The sequence below is a fragment of the Eulemur rufifrons genome, chromosome 8 (assembly GCF_041146395.1).
Source record: "Eulemur rufifrons isolate Redbay chromosome 8, OSU_ERuf_1, whole genome shotgun sequence".
Classification (NCBI taxonomy): Eukaryota; Metazoa; Chordata; class Mammalia; order Primates; family Lemuridae; genus Eulemur; species Eulemur rufifrons.
The window spans coordinates 110,710,992-110,734,025 of record NC_090990.1 but is presented as its reverse complement, the minus strand read 5'-3'; the positions used below and the strand labels follow the sequence as shown (position 1 = coordinate 110,734,025).

At 46.4% G+C, this 23,034-nt stretch overlaps 1 protein-coding gene across 3 annotated transcripts in view; it reads right to left on the bottom strand.

The window, feature by feature from the left end:
* The window catches only part of TSPAN2 (tetraspanin 2), a 42,677-nt gene that overhangs the window by 3,699 nt on the left and 15,944 nt on the right, over nucleotides 1-23,034 (bottom strand). Inside the window, exons 3-7 of one of the 3 annotated variants that reach the window (XM_069478932.1) lie at nucleotides 11,141-11,238; nucleotides 9,406-9,480; nucleotides 8,108-8,206; nucleotides 6,777-6,848; nucleotides 1,076-1,159 (exon numbers count right to left, since the gene is read on the bottom strand). In XM_069478932.1, the coding sequence (XP_069335033.1) occupies nucleotides 1,076-1,159; nucleotides 6,777-6,848; nucleotides 8,108-8,206; nucleotides 9,406-9,480; nucleotides 11,141-11,238 (428 nt within the window). The remainder of the gene's footprint in view (nucleotides 1-1,075; nucleotides 1,160-6,776; nucleotides 6,849-8,107; nucleotides 8,207-9,405; nucleotides 9,481-11,140; nucleotides 11,239-23,034) is intronic. The other 2 variants (XM_069478934.1, XM_069478933.1) reach the window with 2 other exon arrangements.

Genomic DNA, 23,034 nt, shown 5'->3' with positions numbered 1-23,034 from the left:
CCCAAAGCCCCTGCCTTTAGGCCATGAATTAATCCAGTGGAGGGCTGGAGAGAGTGGGACTTTATCACTAGCTGTTACAGCCCAAGCCCTGGACAATGGAACTCACCTCTGAGCTGGCCTCCCTGACTCCAATCTTGCCTCCCTCTAACCTTGCCTCTGTCCTTCACCACAGGTCTTTCTGACCTTCGGCGGCTCCCCTCTCTCTGTAAGGATGAAGCCCAGCCTCTCAAAAGGGCACACGAAGACCTCAGTGATGGGGACCCAATGCCCTCTCCATTTCCATCTCTTGCTAATCCTACCATGCCCATCTGCTGCTATTAATTCTTCCTGCACATTCTTCTTCTGCACCCTAGAAGTACTGAGCTTCACACCTTCTCAGATATGTTATTCCCTGTGCTTGGATTCTGGGTTTGGGAACACTCAGATTATATAGAGAGCTGGCACTTACTGAGTGCTATATGTTCCAGACACTTTTTATGTATTAATTCATAATCTGTAACATGCAGTATCCCATTTAATCTTCACAACGATCTTATAAGGTTGGTATATTAAATTCCCCATTTTACAGATGAGGAAACTGAGGCATAGACAAAATAAGAAAGTTTCTTATAATCCCAGGGCTTGTAAGTAGTGGAGCCAGGATTTGAATCTAGACTGTGATGCCAGAACTCACCCTATGAATCACTATGCTATGCTGACTCTTCAAATCCTAGGTGAGATAGATTAACCTGACATTGTGTTATTTTGAATTTGCAACAGTAGAAAGAGCCCCAGAATTGAAAATCACTTACATAGGTTAAGATTGCTGGCCTTAAAATGGGAAGTTACCACAGTGATAAACTCAAGGTCATAATTAGGTAAGAGTTGAAATTTGCACTATATTTTAGAGGACTAAGTATTGATGTATCAAAATTTAATTAGCTTTATTTTTGGAAGATGTACTGTGAACAAAAGTCTTTGTTCTTTATGAGAATTCTCTTCTAAGATACTGCTATATCACACTTGAACAGAAATAAGATGCAAAGGTTCAAGGATTCTAAGGGGGCAAAAAATGTAAGTTCTGGAACTTTCTCACCGTGAGACCTGCAATTCCAATACCGACAATTCCAATGAGGTGGAGCTTAACACCGATTATGGTGTCAATTTCATCAATGCAATTCTGTTTTGGGAAAAAAAAGTCAAGAATAAAAACTGATTGTATGTGTGAATCATCACCCTCATCCAGTCCTTTCTATCATTACAGATCATCCTGTGAGAGTTAATCCGTGTCAGCATCTACTCATATTTAAACCATTCCTCTTGGGTAACATCATCCTGACAACCTTAAAGCAAAAATGTAGTTTGGGGAAAAAGAATACAACCCTCTCCTTTTGGTGGGATTTTCCTGTTTCGGCCAATGGCTGCTTCAGGGTCCTGAAATTTGGCTGGAGGAAGCTAGTTGTCTGGTATCTGAGGCATTTAAGAATTTGGGGCCTGTTTTTACATTCAGCACAGAAAAATGATTAAAATATCCCTAAAATAATAACCCCTTGTTTTCATATTGTCATTTATAGTTTAAAAGATTTTCTGTGTACTTGATCCAATTTACTATGCAAAGTAGTCATTACCTATCAAGAAACCAAAACGCTTGTATAGGTTCAAATTAAACAAAGGAAAGCCAGTGCTTAAGGAAGGCAAGTCTTGGGAGCTAGAGGACCATTCTCTTCTCTGGTGACTGGCCTGGGCCGGGTGGGTCCCTCTTCTTTCATTTGTGCCCAAAAGAGCCCTGTGCAGGGTGGGTTCAAAGAACTTTCGTGGGTGGAGGAAAAATTGGACAGGGAGCAGAATAGATCACCTGTAACCATTATTAGTTTCTCCAGCTTCAAAAGCTATTCAGAGTCCTCTTAAGTAGAGGGATGCTCTCAATCCAACACATCCTCAGGCTGCTCAGATCCTTTTACTTGTCACTAGTCAGCTCCCTCTGAAACCCACATAAGCTACGTGAAACCCTCACCACTCTCCTCTTTCTCCTATCATACTGCATTCATTCATCATTCATGTATTCAACAAACATTTCTTGAGCATCTACCCGGCACCAATCACTGGAAGGGGGTGGTGGATGCAGAGATAACGGGACACGGTTTCTTCTGCTCTCAGGGAGTTCACAGTTTAGAGAAGGACACAGACCCAGAGGAAATAACTATAGTACATTCTGGTAAAAGTTTGAAAACCACTGCTCTAGACAGTGGCTCCTGTACTTACTGGAGAGAGCAGGAGTCAACCTATAGCAATTCTCCCAACCTTCCTCTCCTTCTCCTACACACTTAGATGCTCCTCCCTTTGGTGCCAGGCACTGTCGCAGGTAGCGAACACACAAAGAGAACAAGGCAGCACCGCTCTTAACTCCTTTTTCTCTCACCAGAACCAAAGAGATGCCCTTCTGTGTTGCAAGTTAACCCTCATCCTGCTCCGGGGCTTAGTCCGTCTCGGCTCCTCGGGAAGCCCATACCACCAGTTACCTTCTGTCCATCCTCTATGCTCAGCCTCTGCTTCTCTGCTGACATTCTCACTCATCATACAGCACCCTCCTCGAGCTCTCCAACCTACACAGCCGAGCCCTCACAACACCGTCCTCCTCCAGCTCTGCCCACAGCCCCTTTCCTTCATTGCCAGCTTCTCTTTGTGGAAAACAAATGAACACAGCACGGATTGGCTTTACTTAGTCACCAAAGGAATACGTGCTTATTGCAGAAATTTGGAAAAGAGATGTGTGAAACAGAGAAACATTTGTACTCCCACCACTAGAGGTAATAACCAACATTGTTGGCGATTCTTGCACACACAAACACACCCACATACTTAGTTCATTCTTTACATTCAACTGTGCTTTTTAACTGAATATTGCAACTTCAAAAGTGTCTTATTTCACTAAAAATTCTTTGAAACCATGATTCTTTTTTTTTTTAAAGGTGTGCCTTCTTAAAGTTTAGTTGCAGAAAATTCCATTAACATCCATTATATTAGCACAGTTGGAACACAAAGCAGTGTCACAGTATTTAGCACAATTCCGATAGTAAATCACTTGAGAAAAAGAGACCACTGAAACCATGATTCTTGATGGCAGTAAAACATTCCATCGTATGAATGTACCATAATTTAATTAAACGATCCTCTACTGTCATCTATTAAGGGTCTATCCAACATTTTGTTCTTATGAATAATACTGCAATGATTACAGTTGCACAAAAATCTCTGTCTACCTTTCTGATTCCTTTTCCTTAGAATAAACTCCAAGAAGTGGAATTTTTAAATTGAAAGGCATGAACATACTTAACTCTCCAGTCTTACACAGTCATACTGGCCTCTAAAACTACTGTACCAATTTGTCTGAGAAAGCTCATTTCACATCGTTATTGCCAAAATTATATTATTATTATTAAGGAAAAAAAACTTGGCCAATTTCATAGGTCAAACAACAGCATCTTTTCATTTTCATTAACTATTTAACTTTTAAGATTACTTTTAAGTGCCCACATTTTTTATGTGTTTAATGATAATTTGGATTTCATCTTTTATGAACTCTTTTTGTGTCGTTGGTTCAAAGTCAGACTACTTGAAAGGGTGCCCTCTCTCTTCACATCTCACTTCCTGCAGCCTGGGCTCTGTCCTCACTCGGTCCCTCACCCCAAGTCACCAGTTACTTCCTTAGAGGCAAATTCTATCAGCTTTTCGATAGGTATCTTAGTGGACCTCCTGGTGCTTTCAGCTCCCCACACAAACGGTCACGTTTCTGCCTCCGTGCCGCTGCTGACACTGTTCCCTCTGCAGGCAGCCTTCCCCCTCCCACGCCCAGCGCTGCCATATTTCTTCTCCTTTTTAAAGATTTGGCGGCGACATCATTACCTCTAGTCAGCCTTCCTCTGACTCCCCAGCCTCTGGCCTCTCCTCTGTGCATTCCTCTATTACCGCACTGTGTCTATTTCCGTGTCCACCTCTCCTACTAGACTACAAGTTCCTCATGAGTAGGGACTTTTTCTCATTCATCTGTGTGTCTCCCGTGCCCCACATATGGTAGGTAGTCGATCAATACTAAACCAAACTCAACGGCACCCCGGCCCTGGCAACCGTTCCCTCCTCGTCCCCTGGCCTGGCTGCTCTTCCAGTTTCCTTCTTTGGCAACTCCTTCTGCCCACCTTTAAATGCTGCTGTTCCCCAGGGTTCTATCCTCACCCTTCTTTTCTTCCCAATCTAATGGGTCACACCCAAATCTATAGCTTTAAGATTCCCATAAAGTACTGACACACAAACCCCTCTCCCGAGCCACAAACCAGATTTTCCAGCTGCCTCCTGGATATTTCCACTTGGAAGTTCCACTGGCTCCTCAAAATCACCATGTTAAACACTAAACTCATTTTTTCCCCATAATTGGCTCCTTCTCCTCCATTCCTTACCTCAATAAAATGACGCTTTCATCTATGTAGGTGGTGGAGGCAGAAACCCAGCAGCGATTCTCCCCTCTTCTCTGATCTCTAACTGTCCACCAGTCCTGTAGATTTTACTTTCTAAATGGCCTCCTCCTCTCAATTCCTGCCGTTCAGCCTGGTTTGTGCCAGTTAACAACTCTTGGCTGACGATGAGGGTAGCAGCCTTCCCACACTGGTCTCCCCCACTCCTCGTCATTCATCTGCCATCCGTCCCCCACACTGTCACTACAGCAAAGTCAGTAAAATGCAAATCCCATCCCAGATCCGACCTTCAACGGCTTCCGAGGCTAGCAGCACAGAGGCTAGACTTTTGGTTTCACAAGCGTATCCAAAGCCCTATAAGAATGGTCCCTCCTCAAGGAAGTACTCATCTCCCACAGGCACCTGGGGCGCCCAGCCACTGGCCCTTACCTGGAAACGACTACCTTCTCTCGCCTGCGTGCCTTTGCCCTATTCCCCCTGCCTGGAATATCCCGCTCTTTTTTGTTTGCTTACTGAACTCCTATTCACCCTTCAAAATTCATCCTAAGAATTACACCAGGGCAGCCTCCCGTGAATAACGGAATCCTTTGCCCCAGGTGAGTCTGCTGTGCTCCCTCTGGTGTTGCCCTGACTCTGCCGTGTGGCGTTAGTGGCTCCCTTGCACGTCTCCCAGCCAACGTGAACACTTTGAGGGCAGCACCGTGTCTTGTTCGTTTCATGCAGGCAGAAGGACCCAGTAAGTGTCCAATGGGTGATTCAGGACACAAGCTGGAGCTAAAATCTCACCCATCCCTCCACAGCTGAGGGCCTAAAAGCATCTACATCATTGTCTCCACAATCCCACGGTTTCCTCTTGCATCCCCACACATTGTAGTTGTGCTTTCCCCAGTTATTTCACTGGAGCTGTGCGACAAAAGTCATTAGTAATCTTCTAAGCAACAAATCCAACAAATGATTTCCAGCCTTCATTTGCTTTCCCTCTTCCCAGCATTCACTGTGTGGACAAACCAACACTTCCCTTGGCTTCCTGGACGCCACTGTCTTTGGACCTGCCTGACCCTCTGACTCCTCCTTCACAGCCTCTTGTTCCCTCTTCTCATTCTCAGCCTACCCCTTAAATGACAGTGCCCATACTCCTCATTCTACTCACTCTCCCTGGGTGTTCTCATTCACTCCTATGGCTTCAGCTACCGCTAACATGCTAAGATCCCTACACCTGTGTCTTCATCACGGTCTACTCGTAAGTCCCACAGGCACCTGGAGTACAAACTTGACCAAAACAGAAGTTGCCATCTGCCTCCTTTCCCTGTATTCACCTCTCTCGGTGAGTGGAGCCTCTACCCACCCATTCACCCAAGCAGAACCTGGAAACCTTAGCCTCCTTCCTTTTACTCACCACTGACACCCAGTAAGTCACCCAGTCCTGTCGATTTTACCTCCTGAACATCCCTTGAATCTGTTGCTTCCTCTCCATCCCTACTGTTTATGAGTAGCTGTGGCCACTCTCTTACCAGGGTGACCACTAGGCGGTCTCCCTTCATTATGGTCTCCAGCCTTCTATTCTATCCTTCAGCCTAGCAGCCCAAGCATTCTTCCTACAATGCAAAACTGATTATGTTCCTTCTCCACTGAAAGCAATGGCTTCCTCAAACCTCCAGGTGTAAACTCATGCCTTCGCCTGCCTCTCCCACAATGTTGCCCACCGTTCCCTCGGGGCTCCCTGTTCTCCTGCAGCCCTGCAGTTTCACGCCACCAAGCCCCTGCTCCTGCTGCTTTCTGGGCCTGGGATGACCTTCCTCTGTGAAAACTCAGCTCAAGGATCCCCTCCTCTATGAAGCTTTCCTCACTCTACTGTGTTTCCGGGGTAGCCTGTACAGCCTCCTCACACATCACTCTTGCCCCTGGTTAGTCTGCAAGACTGCTGAGGGCAGGGACCGGGCCTTTCTCATTTTAGAGTTCCTAGAAATTGGCATAGTGCCTGACACACAGCACTTAATCAATGAGACATTTATCAGTGCTGTGACTTCCATGGAGAGGTGTGGGGCAACCTTCTCAGGGCATACACCTCCAGCCCTGATGAGCCTAATCAATGCCATAGGCATGTAGCATCATTACTGGTAGGTCAGCAAACCACAATCCTTGGGTACCAAGGGACTGTGACTAAGCATTGCTTCTGGCCTATTTTACATGGAATAAAGTGGAGGCACCGAAGCCACTGGGAGAGGGCCTCCTAGAACCCCTCAGAGGTAGGACCTGAGCCTCCTGCCCCCGCCCCGAAGGCAAAAACCACCTCACACTACAGGTAGGGTAGGAGCCTTGGTAGAAGCTTACCTTGTGTCCTAGAAGCTCCTTTGGGCACGTGGGTTGGACCTGTTTGGAGCTTTCTTTTCCACAGCACTGAAACTAGAGAGTCAGAGAAGAGACTTTAGGACGTGGGAGGGAGAAGCAGCGGCTGCAAGTCTGGGCATCCCGCTAAGGACTGGGGTGCCCAGGCCGCGAAGCAGCGACAAGGCCCAGTCACTGCCACCCTAACTGCCATTTCTGGAATGAGAATGAAGAATCACGTGATCGTGCTAGCAAAACAGGAAAACGACTTCTCTAAAGCCGTCTGAGTTTTACGATGGGAAGTGACTCAAGGCAACCCAAACAAGGCAAGAAGCTAATTGACGGTGTCTGTGTAAATTGCTGCCATTTAGACAGGAGCTGGGGCTTTCGGGTTCCTCCTTTCAGACCGGGACTCATTTAACTTGCTGTGGAGCTAAAATTTTATGAGCTTTAGCAAGGGCTCATTAACTGGGGACAGCGTGGGAAGCAGAGGAGAAGTGGCGACAGTGAACTCCAGGGCTGACAGGCCAGGCTTGAAGCCCGGCCAGCAAACAGGTGTCCTGCCTCAGGGCTGGCCCCTAAAACAAAGGAACCTGTGTGCTGCTTGATGTCCTTGGGGCAGCAGAGGCCAAACCACACAAACAGTGGGCACCCTCCAAGACAGGCTTGTCACAGACAAGAACCAGGTGCTTGAAAACACTTGGCCCAGAAGAGCATAGCTACTTCTCCATATCACAGCGTTTAAAAGATCAGAACGACTCTGGCCTGGCCCATCTCCTCTGTGAAAAGCCTTCCTCGATTAACTGTACGTAGCTCTGAGCATGCCACTGACAGTGCAGTGCCACAGAAGGTTCCAGAAGGGAATGCAGCTATCTCCTGTGACCCTTCATGTTATATAATAAATGAGGGAGCTGAGGGGGCCGCAGGGAGGCCAGGTACCTTGCTCAAGGTCACACAGCTGTTAAGTGGTGGAACTGCAGCTAGAAATGAGCATTTCTGACTGCAAGGCCACACTTGCTTCTGCTACGCCACAATGCTACCCTTTCAGAGAGCCTGGTATTTATTTGGGCCGCTTTCTCTGTGTTCTCGTTCACGCTCTTTTGTGTCTTTCGGGGACATATCTTGACTTCCTCTTGTGAACTCCGTGTGGCGGGCCTCTTTCTCTCCTAGGGTTCTACACATAATGCAAATTGTGGCTCTCTAAGGGCTAAAAAAGGTTGCTGCCACTTGGAGCCACTGAATTTTTAATTTTTAATCCAGGTGATTAGAGAGAATCTGGCTTACACATAATCTTCAGAAGATGTGGTTTCAAGGGAGAAGTAAAGTCAGTTACTCACTGTCGAGTGGAAGGTAATGAGAGTCTCATTTCCCTTCCCCTTGTCTTTCAGGTAATCATTATAAGCCTCTTCGTACATGGTCTGGACGTGTCGTATAGCCTGAAACAATGCCAGGAAAATTGAGGGAACACTGAGTAGGACATTTCAAACACTCTCCTCTCGTCAAGGAAAATCCCCTCTTCCATACCCTTCAAAAACACTGCCTTTCCATATGTTTAATTGTATTCTAAGATAATTCTACATATATGGAATGGATTATAGATTCTAGAGTTCCTAAGATGCTTTTGAGGATGGGAGGACAGACTAACCAAGAATAGTCTTCATGGACTAGAAAGATTTCTTAGGAGTGGAGGTTCCCAAACCTGACTGGGCTGCAGCAGCAACTGGACCCCGATTCCTGCACAGCCAGGGCTAGGGCCTCTGCAATCTCGGTGCCCACTGGTTAAAAGGACTCAAGTCTTTTCATGACATGGTTTTCATCACCAAGGAAAACCTTCTACATTCAAATATAATATAAAGCTTAGAGAATGCTTTTTCTAGGATAAAGGTATGTGACCCCAAATCCATAGGAATCTCAAAAGATCCTAAGATACGATTCCACTTCTCTACGTAGCTGGATTTAAACTAACCTATAAACACAGCCAGCTACTTTTTAAAAATTCCAAAGGTGATGTTCACTTATTCTACCTGTTTATCATGTTTTTAGTCTAAAAATAAGTTCATAAACACAATATTGATGGCACATGAATTAATCTGAAATATAGTAAACTTATGGTTCCATGTTTTCTTCTTTTCCATTCTATTCCTGTCTATCCCACGGGTATTTTTACCTTTCTCAGAAGACCACTTCCCCTGTGGGTTCTCCTGATAACCTACTCTGGACACCTGGGGTTGGGCAGCGACTCTAAACCGGCTTCACCAGCCCACAGCAGGTCAGACTCAGTCTCTGAGGATGACATGGCCTCTGTCCCTCACCTCTTTTTCAAGTCTATAATCTAACCCCTACCCCATTTTAAACTGAGGATAATCTTAGCTTTTTTTAAAAAAAATATCATAGACCACTTTATAAATCTAATGAAACTATCTCTTCAGAAAAATTGTGTGCACATACAAGCATGCACGCTTACACACACATATACTCAGTTCTGTACACTTCTAGGTTAAAAAAAGTTCTGCTTAAACTATAATATTGGGGGCTATTTGGTTTCTTAATAACATTGTGGGTATTTATAGTCTCATATCCTTTGCCATAAAGAGAACACTTTATAAAAAATACATTGTAAGTAATTTTTACTTACTACACCCTTGCCTATAAAAGCAAATACTCCAGTGGTTACTTCAGCAGCAAATATCACCAGTAGGCAGGTGAAAAACTGTAGAGGAGAGAAAATACTAATTTCATTAATTTAATACCTTTTCAATTTATTTAGCCTCTTTGATTCTAGTTGCACTGGAAAAGCATTAGGCAAGATTATTAGTTGGAACCGATCCAGCAGGAAGAATTTGTCCCTTAGTTTCCTCTTTGTAATGGCTGTGTCACTTTCATGTAGTTTGCTCATTCCTTCATTCAGCAAATTGTTTATTGAGCATCTATCCTACCCCACGTACTGTCCTTGGTGCTGGGTATACAGTGATGAACAAGATAAGATCCCAATGTCTCTGCTATTATGGACCTTATAGTGGACAGAGAAAGACATGATAAATGAGTAAAGGAATAAAAAGGTGAGTAAGATAATTTCAGACAGTCATATAGAAATCCCACCACCTGGAATAGTGTCTGGCACCTGTGTGCTCAATAAATATGTGATGAGGCCAGGCACAGTGGCTCAGGCCTATATTCCCAGCACTTTGGGAGGCTGAAATGGGAGGATCGCTTGAGGCCAGGAGTTCAAGACTAAGCTGGGCAACATAGTGAGACCCCCATCTCTACAAAAATAAAAAAATTAGCCAGTCATGGTGGTGCATGCCTGTAGTCCCAGCTACTTGGGTGGCTGAGGTGGGAGGATCTCTTGAGACTAGAGTTCAAGGCTGCAGTGAGCTGTGATGATGCCAATGTACTCCAGCCTGGGCAACAGAGTCACACCCTGTCTCCAAAAACAAACAAAAAACAAACCTTCATGAACAAAAGGGCCTATAAAGATACAAAAGAAGACCAGGAGACAGAGAGTCACTGATGGGGCCTGGGGAAGGGTGTGATGTGAGACTGTGTGGTCTGAAAAGGCTCCTCCGAGGAGGTGGGGGTGTCCTTCGGGATGGATTTCTGTTCAAGTCTCCTGGGTTTGCTCTGATCAAGCTAAGGTCAGTGATACACAAGACAGAGATGCTCAGAGACACGGAAAAGAAAGAAAGAATGGCTAAACACGTGAGAAACTTCACATAGTGAGGGATAAGAAGCAGCAACCAGGGTTAAACAATCCAAAGATTACAATGAGAAAAGAGAAATGAGAGGCTGCCTAATAAAATTGCTGTTTCTGAGTCCCCATGGAGAGATACAAACACTTTCTCTCCCGCTGCTCCTCTTCTTCCTTTGCCTTGTTTCTCCCAGGCTACACTGGCATTGTATGTATAGCAGTTAATTGAAATTATTTGGTTTTTTTTTTTTTTTTTAACAGATGCTGCTTGTTAAAATAAGACAGAAGAGGGATATCTGGTTAAGTTATTTATCTCAAACAGAAATGCTTTGCTTGTAGATAACAGCACTTCCCTGGCTACAGGAATCTTTTGGCTGCCTCACCCACTGAAATATTATTTTTAAAAGAACAATCATAATCACCCCTTACAATTACTAAGCACTTTTCCTCTCAAAACATCTTTACACCTCATTTTTTCACACTTTTCATATGAGGCAGGGACAAAGATAATATTATCCTTATGCAAGAGATGGAGAAACCAAGATTCAGGGAGTGTGGGCCAAGGGTTCCAAGAGTCCAGGGAGGCGCTGGGCTGGGGCCAGATGTCCCGACTCCCTTCAGACCTGCTCCCCACCCTCTCCCCCTGCCCCCCCCAACACCGCGTACCCGGCGCCCCACTTACTGATCCCAGCACACACTGCGACTCCCGCATGGCTCCGCAGCACCCGAAGAACCCCAAGGCCATCATCAGGGCCCCGGCTCCAACCAGAACATAGAGGCCTGTGGGGGAGAGGTCAGAGGAGACCACTGAGAGCCCACTGAGAAAAGTGCCTGGAGGCCCCCAGCACTGCCTCCTCCACTACCAAGCAGGCCCAAGAGCTCTCTCATGGTGCCATCAGTAGGTGCCATAATTACCTCCATGTTTGGGGCATCTGGGGACCCCAAAAGGTTAAGGGGCTTACTCAAGATCATAGAGCTGGCGTTGGGCAGAGCTCGGACAAAAATACTCGTGGGCCTCAAAAGCCAACTCATGACCACGACTCTATCCTGCCTCTCCGGCAGTAGCGGCAGCCTTAATTTGGGTGGAGATTTTACGTACTCCTTAAGTCAAGCCTCAAGAACAGTTGTTCTGGCAGAGAAGAAAAGGGCAGAAACCAGAAATGCTCTGGTACTGAGAGAAGGAAAGCCAAGCCTTTTCTTATTTCCGTCTCCGATCCGGAGATAGGCTAGCACGCGATGCGGATCATGCTAACAGGCTCTATGTCATGTTTTGCATTTCACTCACATGAGTCACCTGGAAACCACTCCCATTCACAGAGGGAGGGTGGGGGGCTGGTGTCCCGCCTCTATGGGGAACCCCTGAGCCTGGCATTCAGGCCACTTCCTGGGGCTCCTCTGGGTAGCTGACGGTGGTTTGTGGGCAGATCTATCTGTTCTCAGACTAGACAGAGCCGCAAGCGAGGTTGCTCTGCTTCCTGAGCCAACCTGGCCTGCTCTGGGGGGCGGGGGGCGGGGGGCAAAGCCCTGCTACTCTGCGCTGCTGCAGCAGGTGTGCATTTCCTGCTATCCCAGCTCCGCCACTTCCTCCCACTCCCTTTGCTCTAAAAGAATAGTTGCATGGGGGAATGGATGTAGTAATGAGGGAAATGATCCCAGATTAAAAGTAATAGTATTGTTGGCCCCACTGTCTACACAGCTTAATGGTTTTAGAAATGTCTTTCTCTGTGTTTCAGTATCTTCGCTTCTATCTCATTGGCTCCTCAAAACAACCCGGGCAGGGGAGGCAAGTGTTATTCTGTGTTACAAATGTGGGGGCAGAGGCGAGAAGGTTGCAGGCGGGACTAACCCGGCCTGCAGCCCTGGCTCCCTCCCCACCCTCCTCTCCCGCCAGCCCCTGGAAGGAGGCTGAGTGCAGGGCCAGCATCGGCCCCCACTCAGTTCCCTCCCAGAAAGTCTCATGGCGCACCACGTTCCTGCTTAAAGTGCCCGCTGACCCCGTTGCTGCTGCTGCAGCTGCTGCATAACACAGTGTGCAGATTCTACACGGAGTCACAGCCCAGGGGCCAGTCCTCGCTAAATCCTTATCCATCCTACACTCCAGCCACTTGGGATTCACATGATCTGACTACGCCCTGCTCTTGCTACCTTGTGGCTTTGCAGGTTCTCCTATTTGTCTCTCTCTGGAGATTTCAAGTCCACAAACATCCCGTCTAGAACGTGCCCATCACAGGGCAGAATTCCCAATCAGTGTGTGATGGGCAAGTGGATAAAGAGAGGAAATCAAATTGGTTCTGGACTGGCCGGTTCTCATCGCCCATCTTTGCTTAGAGATCTATGCGGGGATACATCTCAGCAAACACTCCCGAAGCCACCATGGGGCTGGCTCTCCAGGGTCAAGCAGACGAGGATGGTTGCCTCACACCCGAGAAAGTCTGGACTGCAGGAAAAGGGGTGCTCCCGAGGAGACCAGGGCTCAGTGGACCAAGGCACAGGGATTTGATGAGGACGGAGTTGCTCCCCACTGTGAACAAGACTGCTTGGTCCTTTGCCCTTCGGAAATAATGAGCTTGCCAAGAAAATTTGCTTATTTGAACACTATTCCATTCTTAGGCTATCAGAATCCCAATGCTCATGGCAAATACAACCCAAAACTGCCCCAACAGTGTCCACTCCTGAGCCTCTTCTCAGCACACCCGTGTTGTACACGTGGGCCACGTGACTCAGGCCAACTCCAAATGGGCACTGCTGGCTGGAGCTGAAGGGAACATCAGAAGAAATTCTGCAAGTGGTAAAATTCCTTGGGCCTGCTGAATCCAGCTCCAAATCTGGTTGTCATCCTCTGCACACCATGCGGCCACCTGTGGCTTCCAAGGGTACCTTATCCTTTCAAGGTCTGCCCCTCAAAACATAGCTGCTGAGTGAACAAATTAGTTTACAGCCACATTTTAATTCTAGGAAGGTTTCTGTATTGCCCTAGCCTTCCCACAGCAGCATGTGTGACAAAGGTATGACCTACTTCCGAAATCCCTCATGCTTTCTGAGTGCTATTTCCCTTGACTTGGAAAAGAGAAACACTTTGAAATTGTATTTTTATCATTGATAGCTGGGCTTTGGGATGCCAATGATCTTTAGTGACATGCTACCAACGAAAGCTTTCCCTGGGACACTTTCTTTTTTTAATTTTAAATTATTTTTATTTTTATATTTTTATTTTCGATTGTATTTTATATATATTGCATTTATATTGTATTTTTTATTTTGTATTTTGTATATAATAGTTGTACATATTTTGGGGGTACATGTGATATTTTGATACATGTATACAATGTGTAACAATCAAATCAGGATAATTGGGATATTAATAATCACCTCAAGCATTTATCATTTCTTTTCTTTTCTTTCTTTCTTTCTTTCTTTCTTTTTTTTTTTTTTTTAGGGACCGGGTCTTGCTGGAGTGCAGTGGTGTGATCATAGCTCACCACAGCCTCAAACTCCTGGGCTCAAGGGATCCTCCTGCCTCAGCCACCTGAGTAGCTGGGACTATAGGTGCACACCACCACAGTTGGCTAATTTTTAGAAAATTTATTTTTCTTGCTGTGTTGCCCAGGCTGGTCTCAAATTCCTGCCTCAAGTGATCCTCCCACCTTGGCCTCCCAAAGTACTGGGATTACAGGTGGAGGCACCACTCCCAGACCATTTATCTTTTCTTTGTGTTGGGAACATTACAATTATTCTCTTCTAGCTATTTTGAAATATATAAAAAATTGTTCATTATAATTTCCCTACTGTACTATCAAATACTAGAACTTATTCCCTTTATCTAACCCTGTTTTTGTACTCATTACCCAACCTCTCTTAATCCCCTCCCCTTTACTTCCCAGCCTCTGGTCACCACGACTCTACTCTCTACCCTCATGAGATCAGTTTTTTAGCTCCCACATAAGAGTGAGAACATGCAATATTTATCTTTCTGTGACTGGTTTATTTCACTTAACTGAATTATCTTTGCTTCCATTCACGTTGCTGCAAATGACAGAATTTCATTCTTTTTATGGCTGAACAGTATTCCATTGTGTATATATACCACATTTTCTTTATCCATTCATCCACTGATGGACACTTACATTGATTCCATACTGTGGCTATGGTGAATGGTGCTGCAATAAACGTGTGCGTACAGATATCTTTTTGATATACTGAATTCCCCTCTTTTGGATATGTACCCAGCAGTGGGATTTCTGGGTCATATGGTAGTTCTATTTTCAGTTTTTTGAGAAACCTCCACACTGTTTTCCATAATCGCTGTACTACTTTGCATTCCCAACGAACAGTGTGCAAGCATTACCCTTTCCCCATATCCTCACCAGCATCTGTTATTTTTTGTCTTTTTGATCATAAGACATTAATTCTAATGTCCCAGATCTCATTTGGGGCGAGACCTTCTTCCCAGACAATTCTATCACTTCACTTCCTTCTTAGGTTTCAGATACTTATTTTAAAGTCTATTAGCATGGAAATGAGAAAGGGCCTCCTAAAGGCCTATCAGCATAAATTTATTTTAAAATGGCTCCCCCCTTTTAGGGACTATATATAGTCATCAATTTCAATGGCTTTTTGGCAGCAGATGGTTTTACATAACGTGCTAATGACCATTTTTCATCTAAAAATTGTTTATGCCTCTGCATAAAAAATCTCTCTCTCCCAGTTTTTCCCAAATGCACATAATTATATAAATATCTAGAATATTGGATGGGACTTGGTGCATGGGAAGGGGGAGGACTTGAGTTCTTTCTAAATAGCAACAGCAGCAGCTATCAGTTATTGAACACTGTTCTAATTGTTTAACATGTCTTAGTCATGGAGTCCTTCCACCACCACTTCTTGGCTGGCTCAGCCTGCTCTGGGTGGCATCTGCACTATGCGCTTGACAGACATCATCTCAAGAACTGTAGGCTGAGAAATCTCAGTGTATATACAAGTCTCTCATTCTGACTAAATGGCATCTAAGCCACTCTTTTATCTTTCCTTCCTGTGCTCTCCCAGATAGTCACGCCCCTCGCGGCGACCCCTTCCTCAGCCTGGCCTCATTACGACACAGGCTGAGTATCTCTTATCTGAAATGCTTCGGACCACAAGGGTTTCAGATTTCAGATGCATGTGTTTGGATTTTGGAGTATTTGCATTGTACCAGTTGAGCATTCCTAATCTGAAAATCCAAAATCTAAAATTCTCCAATGAGCATTTCTTTTGAGTGTCATGTTGGCATTCAAAAAAGTTCAGATTCTGGGTAATTTCGGATTTTGGATTTTCAGATTAGGGATGCTAAACCTGTAACAACAATAGCCAATGTTTATTGAGGGCTCATCAGACAACTGGTATGTTCATATTTCACAGCTGAGGAATCTGAGACACAGAGAAATTAAGTACTTTACCTAAGATTGGGTAGCTAGTCGGGACAAAATTGGAATCGAACCGAGGGGGTTAATCCAAAGTGCGTACCCTTAATGCCCATCTACATTTTAACTAGGAACTCAGAACTATGACTCTCTTAGCTGGAAATCCGTTCATCTTGCAATTTATAAATGGCAGGAGGGTTCTTCTTCTTCCTTGAGAAAAGTGCTTGGGGAATCTAGAATTGATGATTCCTGGGTTTTCCTCTGCAAGTGCAGGGCTGGGAGCCAGGGATCCCGGCCTGCCAGCCGTGGCTTTAGGTAAGCCTACCATTCTTCAGCTCTGTTATCTGCAGTATGGAGAGGATTATCTGCTCCAACTCCTTGTGAAAATGCTCTGGAGCAACTGTTCAACAATGTAAGCTATAGTACCTCTCTGTTGTTCAGCTGCCAAGACTGTCAGGTACAACTGAGAACCAAGAAGTAAAAAAATATTGCCTGAGTGAGTCAGAGTTTTTAAAAAGGCAAGCCAGCCCCTTAATGTTCAGCACTGGAACGCTTTCCCTACACATAACTTCCAGCCACAACCGAAGCCAGGCTCAGAGACTCTGAATTCGACAGGGAGAGACGGCTGCAGTCAGGCTGCCATCTGGAGAGCCAAGTGGCGCCTGTGAGTGTGGGCAACCCCTTCACAGAGAAAACCTGCTAACATCCTCTGCTCACAGACATGACTTCATGCGTCCAGCACAGCCTCTCCAGCTTTCCAGGGGCTGAGGACATCACTCCCCACCTGCACTCCTAGAAAGAAGACCCCTGGGGTATCTGCCCACCCAAGAGGCAGGCCAGAGAGGGACGGTAGCAGAACGTCAGAGGGGCAGGTTGCTGGAATTTGGAAGATGCAGGGGCTACTCCCAAGAGTGCCCTGAGAGAGACTGGAGTGGAGACGGTCTAGGAAACACTGAGGAGCCCAAGCCCTCTGGCTGCCAGCTCCACTCCTGCCAGGTTCTCCCTTCTCCACCTTAGCAACCAGTACACACAGAGACCCTGGATGGGCCCACTGGCCTCGGCCTGGACCCAGAAGTCCTTGGGACGAGGCGGCAGGCGACAGTCAGTCTGATTACGTCCCTCCTTGTCCTTGTTTCCCACAGCTGAGTCCCCCTGCCCTGCCCTAGGATCTACTACTCCCTGGCTTGGAAATCATGTCCGATCTTTATCATAGGAAGGGAAAGTCACTCCATCACCAAGAAGAGAGAACCAGGGATGCCAGAAAGGAAAGTATCCCCCAAAAGATGGGACCATTACAAAATTCAGCAGTCATCTACTCAGAAGCAGGGAGCCAGACAACATGTCTTCCTGGAGTTCCCCTCAGAAAGAAGTATCTAAGCTCAGAGGCCTTATTTCTTTAAGCACCACTTGAGGCCGGGTGTGGTGGCTCACGCCTGTAATCCTAGCACTTTGAGAGGCTAAGGCAGGAGGATCACTTGAGGCCAGAAGTTTGAGACCAGCTTGGGTAACATAGTGAGACTGTAGTCTCTACCAAACAAAACAAATTAGCTGGGTGTGGTGGCATGCACCTGTAGTCCCGGCTACTTGGGAGGTTGAGGCAGGAGGATACGTGGGCCCAGGAGGTGGAGGTTGCAGTGAGCTATGATTGCACCACTGAATGGTGCCCTGTGACATGGAATGAGATTTTCCAAAAACTGGGCCTGCTTCTTTATTAAGGCCCTATTATCCCACCCTGTATGCTACCCAAGTCCATAAATGGTGTCCTAGTGTATTTTTCATTTTTTTTTATTGCTAGGGAGCATTTCTTATTTGGAAAATCATTTATTGAAGAAAAAAATATATTAACTTCTACAAACATGTATACTGCTCTTTTTATTTATATTGTAAGAAATATTTGAAGCGGAGGAAAGGTCCCTGACTTCACAAGGACTTCTTGTTGCCACTATCCAGACAGGGAAAACAGAGCAAGCGCTGGCCTGGGTCAGCAGACCTGGGGGCGAGGCTGAGCCCCACCAGGAGGAGCTGGGACACCACGGCTGACCGCCAGCCCCAGCTGCCTACCGTGAGCATCGTCACCACCAGCCCCTCTGGGCGGACTTAGAGAGGGGAGAAGGGGCTGAGGAAGAACTGAGGGTGGGTAAACCCACATCCCTGCCCCACGCCACCAAGGACAAACAAGAAGGATTCAGGCCCTGCTTGTGGACTGTTGCTTTCCCTACACAGGATTCACTTCTTCTTTTCCTCTGTTAGATAAAGGAACCTCCTGCATTCCCAGGGCTCGTGGTTTGAGGGGGCAGACTTACCTCCCGCTCCAAGGTAGGCGTGAAGCCCAGGCTGACGCCAGCAAGCAGCCACTGGAGCCCATATTGCCCGTGAGAATTAGGCTTGGGACTTGGTTGGATCTGCGGGGATGAAAGAAGCAGGCTCTTCTACCGGGGTTAACTCCAGAGATGGAGCCTAGAGCCACTGGCAGCCGTTTTATCACATGGAGAGGAACCTGCCTAAGAACGGAGCCAGAGGAAAGCAGGGCCAACAAATGGCTTACAGACTAGATTCTGGTCCCAGCATTTGAGTCCCTGAGACGAGCACTAACCCTGGACCTGTCAGTTGTATGAGTCAATAAATTGCTACTTTGCTCAAGTCAATGTGAGTAGGTCGTTTGTGATTGGCAATAGAGAGAGTCCCGGCAGATATGCCTGTAAAGATACGACACAATCACTCACTGCTCATACCGCAGGCAGTCGGCGCATTGCTTTGGTTTAGATTAGAAAACAGAATCAGGGATGTTCGTGGGGAGCTAGTTCAGCCGCCTGCTCAAGCCAGGAATCTCCCGAATTGACAGATACCTAATTCTGATTTTTCCTACATTAGTGGTTAAATAACCAACATAAAGGAGAGCTCGCTTTCATCTGTGGAAGTCTGTCCAACTTTTTTGATATACTAAATCATTAAAAAGCTTTTCTTATGTTGAACCCAAAGTCACACCTGTGAAATCACTACCAGCACTTTGTTTCTGGAGCAACACAGGCAGAGGCTGCTCCCAGGGACTGGCTGCCACCCCGAGTTCTGCACAACTGCCCCCCTCTGAGCAGGAGGCGCCTTACCTACACCTGCAGCTCAGGTTTCCACCTGAAAACCTGGATTATCACTTGTAGGCTTGGCTCTGTCTATCGCTGCTATCTTCCGCCATGTTCATTTCTTCTGTCCCTGAGTTTGATTAGTCAGGTTTAATAATGGTTAACAACGTTTCTTTCTTTTCTGCCTCTTTCTTCATAATTCCTACTGCAACCACTGTGGGTTATGCCCTCATTTCTTCAGGCCTGACTATGTCAATGATCTACCATATATTTTTCTGTCCTATGACTTCTCTTTCATTCCACGGCTGCCAGAATAGTCTCTTTAAAGGGCAGTGCAGACCAGACCCTGCCCTAAGCCCCAGATTACCCTTCTGTTGCCCACCAAATTAACCCTGATATTCAGGGCCCTCTACACGTACCCTCCCTCCCTCCCCGGCCTTCCTAACCTTACTCCCCGCCATGCCTGGGCCCTGTGCACCCTGTTCCAGCAAGAGCCCCTGCACAGTCTGGGCTTGCTGGTTGCCACCCTGTGGACGTGCCTGTGCATTCCTGTCCCTCAGCTTTTGTAAGTCCCTGTTCTTCTTCCTCTCCACTGATTAGAGCTCAGTCTTTAAAACCTAACTCAAACCCTGCCTGCCCCACCAGTTTAGAATGACCTCTAATACACCCACTGCAAAAACCACTTGGCTGGTATTTAGTGACATGCTAGTTTTTATTGTAATTTAAACTATGAAGTCTGTGAGTCTTTTCAAATATGTTGCAAGTTACATGGGGCCAATTAGAGAGTTCTTATCCTTTTCTGTGCGTGACCCCAGAGCCCAGGACTGTAAGTGCTGGCCGACGGATTATATTTAGGTTGTACTGATAGGTCACCTTTTTTTCTAAAATAGAGAAACTGCCAAATATGGAAGGAATAGAGGCACTCCTGCTTGAATACATAAATATATATACATAAAACCAAATATTTGGTGAAATCCAAAAAACTAAAATAACCATGGAGAGACTTTTAAATAGACAGATGTTGATTATCACTGAGAGGGATGTGGCTTCTCTTGGATGTCTCTCACATAACCCTTGATGGCCTTTTAAAATGGCTTTTCTTTACTATTGCTGAGAAATTTCCAGTTCAATCTCAGAAAAATGACATTATAGAAATTGAAATCCTTCAACTTTAAACTTGGCGGTGAGGGTGGGTAGGTGGCTGGGTTTAGGGCAGTTAGCTATTGGCAAACAACTTGCAGAATTTGTGGACGTAACTGAATTGGTTGGTGTTTTCCCATGTTTTGGCTCCAACTAAGGGTAGACTCCTCATCGACCTAAGCACACAAATGCAGTTTTTGCTGGAAAGTTCTAGGATTATATCTGAGGAAGATGAGATAAATAGGGTTTTAGGGCAAACCTAATAGTGCATAAGAGTAGACAGACTGAATGCCACACCCCGAACCCCCAAATGCCTGAAGTTTAGGAGCAAAAGAGTTCCACTGTTTTATTGGGACTGACTTCATGTGAGGACATCAAGTAACTACTGACCTCAGAGTAGGGACAGAAAATAAGGTTCACCCTGAGCATCCATTGTAAATGGTTGGGGAGAGCTGGGTTAAGAAGACTCCCAGAGAGAAAGTCCTGAACAATTAGCCATATTCTCCACGGACAAGGAAAAAGATGGTAGCTGCCTGCCATATGTTGGCCAACCTTAATTTAGAGTCATGAAAAAGGCTCTCCCTACCTTATTCTATCTAAAACCCACCTGTCCTTCCAAGCCCCGTTCAAGCCCCGCGCACCACCAGTCCCGGTGCTCTCTCAATTCTTAATTCAGTGGTTATGTCTGGACCACGCGTGTGGCACATACTATGCTTGTGACTATTGTCTGGTATTGATTATGGAACATTTCTTCTATATACGTCTGTAGAAGTAAGGATCCCACTACAGTGGGATTAAACCTTTGCTGTGGTTAATCCAGTGAGCACTGGGTTGTTACTAGGCTAAAACAAAGTTAGAAATCGTGGGGAGTAGTTATGAAATCAGCAGTTCTGGAATATCAGCAACGTGAAGGAAGATGCATTCCTTGCCCCCCGCCTGTTTCTATGCGTCTTCTGGGTGGGCTCACCAACTCTTGGGGGTGGTACAGGACAAGGACAGGCTAAGCTTGTCCTCGGGGCACTCGAGGCCTGCTCTGGGATAGGAGAATGCTTCTGGGGAGGTTTTCAGAGCCAGAAGTCCGGCAAGGAAGAATATGCTAAATGTATGTGTTAGCTCTTGGATGGAAGGGTGTGTACCACCTGGAAATCGTGTGGGTAGAAATGGGCATTTCAGTATTAAGTGTGCTGCAGATTCCTCCACTTTTTCCTTGTCAAACACCCCAATCTTGTCCAAGTGTCAGAGGCTCTGGGAGTGGGGGCGCTGGGCGGCTCCAGGGCCCAAGTGTGAATATCAATTAGTCAGAGAGCCAGCCCAGCCATAATAATTCTCTTCTTGGCCATGATGGTTTAGGCGTGAAGACACAGTGGAATTCTGGCCAATAAACTACAAGGGGAAATGTGTTGAGAGTCTTCTGAAAAGGTTTTATTCATTCCTAAAAAGCATATGAGGTGAAACTTCCTCTTTTTCTGCTTTGGGCGTTGCTGTGTGAGGGAGTGATGCTTGGAGCCCCTGCAACTATCTTTTAATCACGAGAGGTGAGGTCCGAGGACATTCTGAGGATGGCAGAGTAGAAAGAGGGAAGAACCTGGGTGAGAGAGCCCTAAACTAATTCTAGAAATGCTCCATCTCCAGACTTCTTTTTACCACATTGCATCAACTTTGAGATGTATTTTTCCCAACATTTTAACAATTCTGAAATGAGTGTGCATCTTTTACGGCATGTCATAGCTAAACTGTCAGCATTTTTTCCTTTCTCAGTGGAATCTAAAATAATTGGGTGTTTTACAAAAAGCTGCATCTAAGATTTCATGAAATGTGAAATGTCCTTACTGTTGTCCATCTTTAGGAGGTATTGTGTTACTTTCCTCTAAAAGTATCCCAGCCGATATGGCTCTTCTCCTCACGGAGGGTGCTGTGGAGGGAGAGTGTTTGGAGGAGGAGGCAGCACAGCCGTGAGCCGGCCCTTCAGGAAAACATCCATCCGTGGCCCCGAGCGGGGCTGGACTCTCGCGCCCTCTCCTGGGAGAAACTCTACTCTTCTTGGGATTCAGAGCAAATCACCTGTGCAGGACCCTCCTTCTCCCCAGGCACAGAGGTTGCCACAAGTAACTGAAGCTTACTCTGTGGATGGTGCGGATCTTAAAACAGCCAGTCAGATAGGGCTGTCACCTATAATGACAATGGTCTTGGGCTTTCTGAAATCTAGACTCCAGGCCCACCTAGCTGGAGGATAAGAAAAGGCCACAGGAGAGGGCTAGAAGTAGGTCAACTACCCCCACCAATAGCACTGCCTCAGTCCCCACCCCACTCCTCACCCCTTCCTGCTGCTGGCCCAGGCGGGGCTACGGCCCCTCCTAGGGTAGCCTCCTCCCAGGGGCAGCCTTCCTCGCCCTCCTCCTCCCCCTCGCTCCTGCCTCCTCTCTGCAGTCCCCAGCCATGGAGGGGCTGAGATTAGCAACTCCAAACCTCGAGATACCTCTCTTCATTTTGAGTTACGTTTCCCTCATAGACAATTTAAAATACAAGAGCACAAAATAAAATCCTGGCTCTGCAGAGGCCCCACGTCACCCCAGCTGGACTAGTGAATGACAGCCTTGTGGTGTACCCACTTTACTCAGGGGGCTAAAGGGAGTTTTCTAATGCTTTGAAATTAATTTTAGTTACATTTTCTTGAGACTTCTTTCCTTGAGAAGAAAAGCGGCACAACAGTTCAACCTTGCTGCACTGGCCTTCCTTGATTTTGGAGAGTGGAGGATGGACCCTGAGAGGGGTGGGGTGGAGTGGTGGGCTGGTCTCCCCCACCTGCTCGCCAGCGCACATCCCTGAAGGCCGGGTGCAGTGTATAGGGGTGTGGATGTTGGCTCCTTTCCACCTCTTTCCCTGCCCCTCCATTCCTCCTCCTCCCCTCAAAATCCAAGTGCAGGCTCTGCTCTAAGCCTCTGGGCCGCCCTCCCCTGGGCTAA